Source organism: Magnolia sinica, chromosome 17, assembly GCF_029962835.1.
Source record: "Magnolia sinica isolate HGM2019 chromosome 17, MsV1, whole genome shotgun sequence".
In the NCBI taxonomy this organism is placed as follows: Eukaryota; Viridiplantae; Streptophyta; class Magnoliopsida; order Magnoliales; family Magnoliaceae; genus Magnolia; species Magnolia sinica.
The window spans coordinates 10,248,117-10,259,413 of NC_080589.1; the positions used below are offsets into that span (position 1 = coordinate 10,248,117).

The 11,297-nt window shown below is 39.0% G+C and overlaps 1 protein-coding gene across 1 annotated transcript; it reads right to left on the reverse strand.

The window, feature by feature from the left end:
* Positions 1-566: 566 nt before the first annotated feature.
* LOC131231371 (mitochondrial zinc maintenance protein 1, mitochondrial) lies at positions 567-11,082 on the reverse strand. The gene is made up of 2 exons (XM_058227535.1): positions 10,816-11,082; positions 567-916 (listed from the first exon to the last, which is right to left on the reverse strand). The coding sequence occupies exons 1-2, from the start codon at positions 11,054-11,056 to the stop codon at positions 837-839; spliced, it is 321 nt and encodes a 106-aa protein (XP_058083518.1). The 5' UTR covers positions 11,057-11,082; the 3' UTR covers positions 567-836.
* Between the last annotated feature and the right edge of the window lie 215 nt (positions 11,083-11,297).

Sequence of the window (11,297 nt, forward strand, 5' to 3'; positions counted from 1 at the left end):
GACATCCTGCTCTGATACCACTTTGATGTAGGACAATTAACCACTTGTTCTAAAAGCTCAAATTGATAGAGCATGATGAATCAATCCCTTTATCTCATAGCCTAGGCCCCACATCCCATGGGTTAGGACCTCGATCGAACCCTCCTCATTAGCCTCACATCACATGGGTTCCGTCTCACACGAGCCACCTGCCTCACACGGGCTGCCCACCCCGAGTGTGCCCCTGCATCCCATGGGCCACCCCACTTGAGCCCAATATAAAAATGCCCATGTATTACATTGTGTATCCATTACCTTGAGGGGTTATATTCCCATTTCTATTTCTTAAAAATAAGACATTGTAACCGATAAAAATAATAATTTCTTTTAATACAAAAACAAATAAATATAACTATTTGAATTTTATCATGGCATGTCAGGAAAATCCCAATAAAGTTTCTATTAAGAAATGAAACTAGATATTGATTGTATCGAATGACTGTGGTATATGTATTATGATGAAAGGAGGACTTCATAACTTCTTTGTGGTACTACTTGTTTTGAAAAAAAATGCCGCATGACCCATGTAAGCACCAAACTCATAGTTATCAGGCACTTTCATTGCTAATGAATAAGATCTTTTATCCTCGCAACAAACTGTTTAACAAATGGGTGTTCTAAACCTAATGCCTACTTAGGCCATGGAATAGAATTCAAAATGCAGAATGCAAGACTTCCAACACTTCTCATAAGAACGAAACCCAAATAACAATCTATTCAAAATATTCATCTGCAAAATCTCATCAGAGAGATTGATGGCTGAGTACCTATCAAGTTGAGGTTGCCATGGCATGTACTTATGATGCAGCCTTTGGGAGACTCTCTTCGGAAGGAATCTCAAGTGTCGCCCCCACATGATCTTTACTGGGCTTGACTTCTGCAACAAGCATTTGTTCATGGTTAAAGTGGTGCTTGACTAGAATGAACAAAACCAAGATGGATGGAATAAAGAAAGTTTGCTGCCAACCAGGATTCCATGAGTATGTGGGTCCATGTCTCAGTAGTTCGGACCATTGATCTGATTGGCCCAATGGTGGATGGAGGATGCCCCCAAAATCTCTCAGATTGCAACATCCGGGATATTTGATTAGTGGCCCAGGAAATACAATAAAAGCAATAGCCCACATTTATTGGTGGCCTTCCTTGGGGCTTCCCCTACCGGGGCCAAGCCAATCTGGACTCTCAAAACATGGGCCCCCCATAGACTTAATTTAATTTCATATGGGGCTCAGTACAAACCATTTCACTTGTGCAATTTAGATAACAACAAAATTTCTATTAAAATGAAAGAATGCATCAAACAAGGCGGCAGTAGTCCTGGAAACACATTCCTTCACCAGAGAATTCACAATATCATTAGCTTCCCTTCAAAAATGACTAAATAAAAATATTTAATCAGGATGGAGTCCGGATACAATCAAACATGGAGGCTGGTTCCCAGGGTACCGAGTTATCAAAGAATGCTCACTCAATAACATACTCAAGAGTCTACCTTAATGATATAATCCTTTTGTACGAATAAGTGGAAAATATCCTAAGACCTTTTCCAAGGAATTTGCTTCATCTTCAGGAGAGCAACACATGCACGTTGCACGTATACCGTTTCTGATTGTCAGCTTCCTTGTACCATTTTTTTTTGAGAGGTCAGTTTCTTCATGCATGTGGCCCACGTGATAAATGGAGAAGCCACATTTTTTGGAATAGTAAAATTCAACATGTGAACCTGATGTAGAGCGGGTCGCGGACAGTTTCATGGCCAAGATGGATCAGAAAAGGCCCGGTCAACGACAGAAGTGATCTGGACCGTTAGACCTTAAATCAGGCATATCTCGCAATCCAGAATCAGTTATCAGTCGTAAAATATATGATTTTGGGGTAGAACGAGCTACTTTAGCCACCCAACCCTGCTACGCCGGGTTGCGCAAGCCGGATTTGCGAAATACCATCAGATCGACAGTCGTTTCTCTATTTTAATTCGTTTTTACTATAAATAGTAAGTTTTAGTTGATTATAACTCTTCATCTGTTGGGCTTTAGGAGTTATGCCCAACGTGAAAAGTGCTTAGAATAATTAGGAGAACAACGTGGTGAAGCCAAATAGGACACTTACTATTTTTGGCTGAAAACTTTGCGCACTAGTGGAAATCACGACCGTCTATAAGTAGTAAGTTTACTATTTATAGTAAGTTGCGAATTCTAGGAGTTTTAGTTGTTGTTTGATTTTGAAATCTCTCCCATTGCATAGTATCCCTATCTAAAGGGTTGTGAACTCGTTTATTTCATTCATCAATCGAATTACGAATTTTATAGAATTTACTTCTATTTTTCTTGCTTTTTTCCTTGTCGATTCGAGAAGTCTCTGTGAGGAGTCCAGAGAAGCTCTGTGGATTTGGAGTAGTTATCCTTGAGGAAGACGGTGATCGACCTCATCACGTTCATCCCTACGTTAGAACCATGCTAGGAACATCCCACAACATCACAAATGCCGTGGTGGCATGAGTGGTATGTTTGTGTTTGGTGGTTGAAGATGGGCATCTAAAATTAGCAAACTCTCACATAAAAAGTTAAGATTGATCATAGACTTCTGATATTGGCAAATCCAACGATCAAAGCTGGTCAAGATTTTTCAAAGAGGAATTATATGACGTAGGATGGATGAGAAAGAAATTAAGAGAAAGGAGAAGCACAGATTTTTACACAACCCCACAATTCAAAGATGTCGATTTTATTTTTATTTTTATTTTTAGGGTTTTCAACCCTTTCAGGATAATGCTTTCTTCCTAAACTCAACCTTTTTACTTATTCCCATACCATTGCCATACAACATCTACAAGGCATGTGCACACACAAACACATACAGTTCAATTATTCTAAACTAAGAAAACAACCCAAAAATACCACGCACACACACACACGGACCTAAATCTCTCCCTTCCTTTTATTCTCTTATGCTTATCTCTTTCTTATCTTATTAATCTCCCAAAATATCAATATATCTTAAGATTCCCCAAGGTATTAATATCTCCAATTAGAGATCTTCTAAGTCACAAATCCATCGAATTAGCAAACCATTAACGACTCAATATCCCTTTAAATATCCTCAAAACTCTTTATCACGTAAGGACCTCAAAGAATCAAGCTAGAACCACACAAACGATCCCCATATCTTGAAAATTTCTAAGCACAACTCAACATGTGGGTCCCACTAGACGGACTAGGGGACTTTCAAATTGGGCATTTGGAGACCACATCTTCATCATCATGTGCTTGTTCATGCTTGCATTACCCACCAATTGAAAGGAACTAAACTCCATTAAAAATTTGATCTTAAAGGGAAACTATACACGGTATTAAAAAATGGTAATGGTGGGAACTGTTACGTGTTACGTGTCCATAACGGCCGTTATGGAAAAAGTCGCTGATAACGGCTTTTTTGTTAATTGTCCATAATGGCCGTTACAGCCACTGCTAGCGTTATTGAATACCTTGCAATGATCAATTGGCTTCAACAGCTTAATCTCTTTGGCTTGCTTCCTAACTAACCTTGATACTCCAAAAGTCCAATTTGCAGGTCCCATAGCCTATTGATGGGCACCATAAGTTGAGTTGTGCTTGGAGATTTTTAAGAGATGGGGTCCTTCATGTGGTTTTAGTTTTGATTCGTTAAGTTATTTATTTAGCTAAAAAAGATGCTGGAGGATCTTAAATTGATATAGATCATTAATAATTTACTATTTTGAGAGATTTGTGTTTTAGAAGATATATTAATATATTGAAGAATTATTAATAAGATATATTAATATCTTAGGAGATCTTAATAAGATAAAACAGAAATAAGCACAAGAGAATAAAAGAAAAGGGGGGATTTAAGTCCATGTATGTGTGGTGCCTTTTATTCTTTTTAAAATTTAAATAACTGAGTTTTTATGTATATTTTCGAGATGTTGTATGCGAATGAAAAAAGTGTGTTTAGGGAGAACATTCTCTTGCAGAGGGAGAGACCCTTAAGACAATCAACATCTTTGAATTGCTGGGTAGTGCGAAATTGCTTTCTTCCCTTCTTATTTTCTTTCTCATTCGTCCTACATCAAATTGGAGTGAAAACAAGTTAATCCGTGGAATAGCAAGCAATGAGAAGAACACCTCGGAACGAATGGATAGTAGACCAGATTGATTGGAAGGAGTGGTTCAGGAGATCTTGAATATTTTGGATAAGTTGACACTGTCTACACAGCTTCAAGGAGAGCCTTCTCATACATAGAAAAGTGGCAAAACCATAGAATCCTGAAGCCATGATATTCAAAACGGTTGCACAATGACTGCAATGGTAATGGAGGGACCCATTAGGTGATACAGGGCTGTAACACCTGGTCTGGAAAAAAGAAAAAAAAGAAAAACAGAGGCCTGTAACGGAATAACGATCCGATACGTAGCCAATACATTTTCTTCCACTAAAAAAAAGACCATTACAAGCGCATAACGACCATAAGGTTGGCCATTACTAGCACCATTACTGTTATTCACCTTGCTGGAGGTATTAATTCCAACGGTTACGTATCGGCCGTATCGGCCAATACGTAGCGGTAACGGTGCGAACCGTTACCCGTTTCGGGGCTGAAATGGCCGATTCGATTTTTTGTACCCGTATCGGCCGATACGGGACCGATACGGGCGTAACGGCCTGATACGGGCGTAACGGGCCGTTACGGGCCCGTAACGGTAACTTCTTTTTTTTTAGCTCTGTTTTTGCTGTTTTTTTGAAACCTCTTGCTTCCAAACTGTTTCTAACTCCTTCTACTACTAATTTCGACCAACCTTAGCTAGGTATTTGATAGAAAAACACATTATATTATAGATTTTTTTGAATCAAAGCTCGGTGGGCCATTTTTCAGAAATTCGTCAAAAATAGGTATTTATACTTTTTTTAATATATTTTGCTGTTTTAATCATGTCATATGATGTGTTAATCATAGTAGAATATGTTAATGTACATTTTACAGATTTGGGGTGCCATTTAATAATTTTTTAATATTTTTTTCCATTTACGCATGAATTTTGGCCCCTTTTTATAAAATTCGAAAAATCAGTTTTTAATGGTTGTTTTGCTGTTTTAATCATGTCATTTGATGTATTAATCATAGTAGAACATGTTAATGTGCATTTTACAGATTTGGGGTGCCATTTTATATTTTTTTAATATTTTTTAAATTTTAGCATTTATTTTGGCCCATTTTTTGAAAATTCGAAAAACCATTTTTAAATGATTCTTTTGCTGTTTTAATGATGTCATATGATGTGTTAATCATAGTAGAACATGTTAATGTGCATTTTACAGATTTGGGGTTCATTTTATATTTTTTTCTATTTACGCATTTATTTTGGCCCTTTTTTTGAAAATTCGAAAAATCATTTTTTAATGATTCTTTTGCTGTTTTAATGATGCCATATGATGTGTTAATCATAGTAGAACATGTTAATATGCATTTTACATATTTGGGGTGCCATTTTATATTTTTTTTTTTTTTCTATTTACGCATTTATTTCGGCCTTTTTTTTTAAAATTGTAAAAATCATTTTTAATGATTCTTTTGCTGTTTTAATGATGCCATATGATGTGTTAATCATAGTAGAACATGTTAATGTGCATTTTACATATTTGGGGTGCCATTTTATATTTTTTTCTATTTACGCATGAATTTTGGCCCTCAAAAATAATTGCAAACACCTAAATGTAAGATATTTTCATATTACATTCATTCTAATATATCTATCATTGATAGTAGATAGTTAGAAAATTAAATATATAAATTTTGTAGTCAAATTCAGGTTATCTGGTTCATAATTCATCAGACAATCCGATACAACTTCTCACTAAAGAGTGGACCGTTACACCACCATAAATATGTTCCAATTTTTAAATTAATGCATATTTGGAATGCTTAGAATATTCCGGATTTAATCCATATTTTTTCATATTTTTTGGCAAAAAAAATAAAAAATTACACCGTTACACCCCCGTATCGCCGTTACGCCCCGTATCCGTATCGGTTTTGGAGGTCACCGTTACGCCAACCGATACCGATACGGGACACCTTGCTGGAGGTATTAATTCCAACGGTGTTCCATTTGATCGTCACCATGGTAGGAGAGGCAACCGATTGAAAGATCATGATTACAACTATGGAGGGCAAGTTGACATGCCCAAATACTATGGAGAATTGCAACAGAGGAACTTCGTCAATTGGTTGACTCATGTAATGCAATTTTTCAAATGGAAGGAGGTGCACAAGAACAAAGAAGGTTAAGCTCGTGGCAACTTGATTATGGTGTCATGCACTTTTGTGGTGGACCAAACTCTAGAAGACCAATGAGTGAATTGGGAACAAAAAAGTTGGAGAGCTGGAAGAAGATGAAGGATACGTTACGATAGAAGTTTTTGACCTTGAATTATGGCAAGAACTTTATTAGAAGTTCCATCACTTCTGACAAAAAGATCTAACTATTCAGGTTTATAAAAAGGAGTTATACCACCTCATGATTTAGAATGACCTCAATGAAACGACAGATCAATCAATAGCAAGATACATCAGTGGGTTGGATAACAAGATCCAATGGAACATTTTGATGACGAGGGCTTATTCCGTGGAAGAGGCTTACCAACTTGCATTGAAACTCGAAGAACACATAAGACAAAAGGATGTAAGTAGCTCGAAGTCCTCTCAAAAATGTGTGAAAGGAAATTGAAATGAGTCTCTTTCGAATCCAAACCCATTGCGCCCTACACAAGGCAATGGAGAAAAGGAAAAAGAAGTGGACTAAAAGCCACATGATCAAAAGCCGCCTCTTCTTTTCTTTTTCTTTTTCTTTTTTTTTTTTTGAGAGGGAACAAAAAATTTTATAAACAAAGTCCCAAAAAGCACAAGAGCTATACACTAGGAGGCCGAAGCCAGCCACCCAGATTTACAAAAAGAAATTCCAGCTGAAAACCCCCCCAAAATTACAATCAATATTCCCATCCAAGCACGAAGCCCACACAACCACCAGGCCCCTTGCATCTTGATCCATCCCAAAGCATGACTCAAGTTCCTAAAACATCTTCTATTTCTTTTGTCCCAAATCGCCTAAAGACCCGCCAATAAACAAAGCCGCCAAATGCCTTTCCTCTTCTTACCAACCTCCACCTTGTGCCAACCTAACAATAGATGGTAGCCGATAGAATTCGGGATGGTCCAAGAGACATTGAACTTGAAAAGAAAAAGAAAAAAAATCCATAATCTAGAAGCAAGATGGCAACAATGAAGAATGAGATGATTGACCATCTTCATATCGGCCATGCACATGATACAAACATTTGTAAACACCATCCCTCGTTTCTAACGATTATCCACAGTCAGACCATATCCCTTCCTACAAGCCATGCAAAAGTAGCCACTCTTGGTGGAGCTCAATAAAACCAAACATACTTAGAGGTATTGATGATCCCATCCTATCCACAACCATGCACCAAATTATAGAAAGACCACATTGAAAAACTAGATTTTTCCCATCGCCATAACATTCCATCTTTTTCCCTGATGATCGGCCTAAGCAATGAAACCAAGTCATCAATCTCGTCCTTAGATAATAGCAAACAGAGGGGTCCATACCTCAGAATTTCCATTACCCAAAAAGCATCTAGCTATATAAACATTGCGATCCACTGCAAGGCAGGCCAATCTCAGAAAATAAAGCTTGCAACAGTTCCTCCTCAATCCAAAGATCTTCCCAAAAGAAGATATTCTCACTGTCTCCTAGCACAAATCCCATCCCTTGAGAAAAGAGGCCTTTGGTGGATGTAAAACCTTTCTAAACTATCAAAGCCCCATATAGAGAGGTATCCTTAATGCACCATCCAACTTTATTATACCCATACTTGCTAGAAACAATGTCCCTCCAAAAGCACCTTCCTCCATTCGAAAGTGCCACAACCATTTAGCTATTAATGCTTTATTCATATCTCATAAATCTCTAATACTTACACTACCTTCATCATACCCTTTACACACCTCCTTCCAATTTAGAAGATGGAATTTGTGAGTGCCTTTGGCCCCTTGCCACAGAAAATCCCGCCTCAATTTATCAATCTTCACTAAAATGGATGTCGAGCATCGGAATAATGACATAAAGTACACGGGCAAATTTGATAACGTGGCTTTGATTAGCGTGATGCGGTCCTGAAGGGACAAATACCTACTTTCCATCTCTCAAGCTTCCTTTCCACCCTCTCCACAACCACATCCCACAAGTGTTTAGGGGGCTTACTAATATAAAGTGGCAAGACGAGATACATGGATGGAAATTCTCCCACCTCACAACCAAAGATAGAAACCAACTCTTGGAGAGCATCCTTGGGCAAACAAACCCACCACATGACGCTCTTAGCTATACTGACTTTTAGTCCGAACATGACTTCAAAACATTGGATGATCATCCTCAACTTCTCCACCATACCTGCGTTGGCATCGTAGAATAGGAGTGTCATCGGTGAACTGAATATAGGAAATTGGAGTACTTGTCTGATGAACAGAAAACCCATTAAAAAGGACAACCGATTGACCCCGTCCCAACATCTTACTAAGGGCTTCCACTACCACCACAAACAAAAGGGAAGAGTGATGATCCCCTTGTCTTAAACCTCATGAACTCTAGAAGCACCCTTTTGGAGACCCGTTGACCGACACCGAGAATCTAGCAGATCTAACACATTCTTTAACCTACTCCCTCCATTTATCTCCACAGCCAATCTTTCCAAGCATGTTGTCCAAAAAACCCCACTCCACATGATCATATGGTTTCTCAATATCTAACTTGCACACCACACCTCCTAGCCCTTCTTTGTAGCTATTTTGAAATCAATACATCCATGGGATATAAGTGCACTATCAAGAATTTGCCTCCCTTCAATAAAAGCCCCTTCATATTTTGAAATAATCCCCGTAAGAACCCCTTTAAACCTTGAGGCCAAAACCTTAGCAAGAATTTTGTATACACTTCCAATTAAGCTAATGGGCCAGTTGTCTTTCAAATATTTTGCACCTGACACCTTTGGAATTAATGCGATAAAAGAAGCACCCAAATTTTTCAATAGCCTCCTTAATTGAAGAATTCCCTCATAAAATCCATAAAATCTTCTTTAACACTCTCCCAAAAGGCCTGGAAAAAAAGCTAGCGAAAATCCATCCAGACCCAACACTTTCTCCCTATCCAAGCTATCTACTGCTTTCTTGACCTCTTTGACAGAAAAGGGCTTCTCCAACGAGCACACATCTTCCCCTAATAGCAAATGAAATGGCAAGCCATCCAATGCAGGCCTCCTCCATCTTTCATTCGAAAATAAGTGTTGATAGAAGTGAACTACTGCATTGCACACCTTATCATTTTCATCAATTCTTACCCCTTCCACAATAATGCTATTAATCTTGTTGCATCTGGCCATCATACTAGAAATACTATGGATAATTTTGTATTCATATCTCCCTCCTTTCGACATGTAGCCCGCGAAAATGTCTCCATTTAGTCTCTTCTTCCTTAATCTGAGTTTCGGGCATGATAAAGATTAAACGAGGTGCTACAAGTGTTCAAAATTGGGTATTGTTCCCTTAAGTGCCCAAAAAGGAAACTCAAAATGAACTTCAATTAGCAGAGAATAAGAAAGATGATAATGTGACGAAGGAAAGTCACTTGGAGGTAGCGAGGATAGACGGTTATGGAGAAATCAGCACATGGCGATGAAATGCCACTCTTTATATAACATGCTCGTCTCCAAAATCTTCGGAGTAAGAAGATTTGAGTACCAATGACTTCATGAAAACTTGCACAGTGCAAGAGAGTGTGCAAGTTAATATCAAAAACAGTAGTTTTGTGAATTGTCTCAAAGATGATGGTGGATAAATTGAAGATAGATGGCGAGAGCCTTAGTTAACCTCATTGATTGGCGTGGTTTCCAAATGGGAATGAAATCAAGGCATCATACCATCGCTTGATTTGTTTTCTATCAACAACAAGTACAAAAAAATAGGTTTGGTGTGTCGTCTTGCCAATGGAAGTGTGTGATATTTTACTTGGAAGGCCGTGGCATTATGTTCGGCACCCTATGATATGTGAGAAAGAAAATTCCCAGACGTTTGTAGTTGACAAGTCGAAACATATAGGGCCCATGCTCAGTGACCCAAGCTGTGGATTCGATTGGCCCCATTGTCGACGGAGGGCACCCCAGAAGGCCAAAAATCTCTCAGATCAGAAGACCCTGGTCACTTGTTCTTGGCCCTTTTCCCAATGAATGAGGACCGTAACTGAAGTTCTCATTAACATCCGTTTGCATTGCACCATATCAAAGCCCTGAAAACTTTCAATCTTGGAGATTTCTGGGGCAACCCCATCCATGCTGGGGCCCAGCACACCAACGGTTTTTTATCACAGAAAAATGGGCTCCACATATACAGAATAAGCAAAAACCAAGCGGGTTTGGTGGCTGGCAGAGTTTTCCGCCAGAGTACTTACATAGATCCTATCTACGACTACATTTCAGTATCTTACGCCATGAATCGTAGACGGGCGTGGAACCTTCAAAGATCGCATTCTACATGTTTGTGAAAATGCCAATGTACAATTCAAGTTCTCTCAGGTTCTAGCTTTTCGGATGTTTCGATTTTCAGGGTCATAACTGAAGAAAATCACGACGGAACCATCGTAAGAAAGAAAGAAGAAAGAGAGGTGGGATAGAAGGGTAATTTCGCACCGTATCCGCCCCGTTCGTTGAGCTTGGCCTGAACGATCATGGTGGAGATGAACTGGGAAGCTTCTCGAGCTTCCTCAACGAGTCGCTGGATCTCCAACTCGGACGATACGCTCCTGTTCTCTTCGAACTTCTTCCGAATCTCCAACGCAGACTGAGTCAGCATCACCGAGTCGCCCGCGAACGATTTCCGAGTCGCTTTCAGCAGCTCTCGGTACGCACCCAGCGCTGCAGCTCCCCTCATTTTCTCTTCTTCTCTCAGACGAGTATGGTACGAAGGGAGTTATATGATGCTCGGGCAGCATATCACGCGTGATACGCTGGCACTCACGAATTGTACACGTGGCATACTTTATTTTGTATTAAACCGACTAAATTGGCTTATCTGAGTTCCATACATAAACTCAGTTCTCCTGACATGGCTTCACTCTTTAGCTGGGCCACGTGTACAAAAGCGATGGACAGTTGAATGGTGAACTGACCGG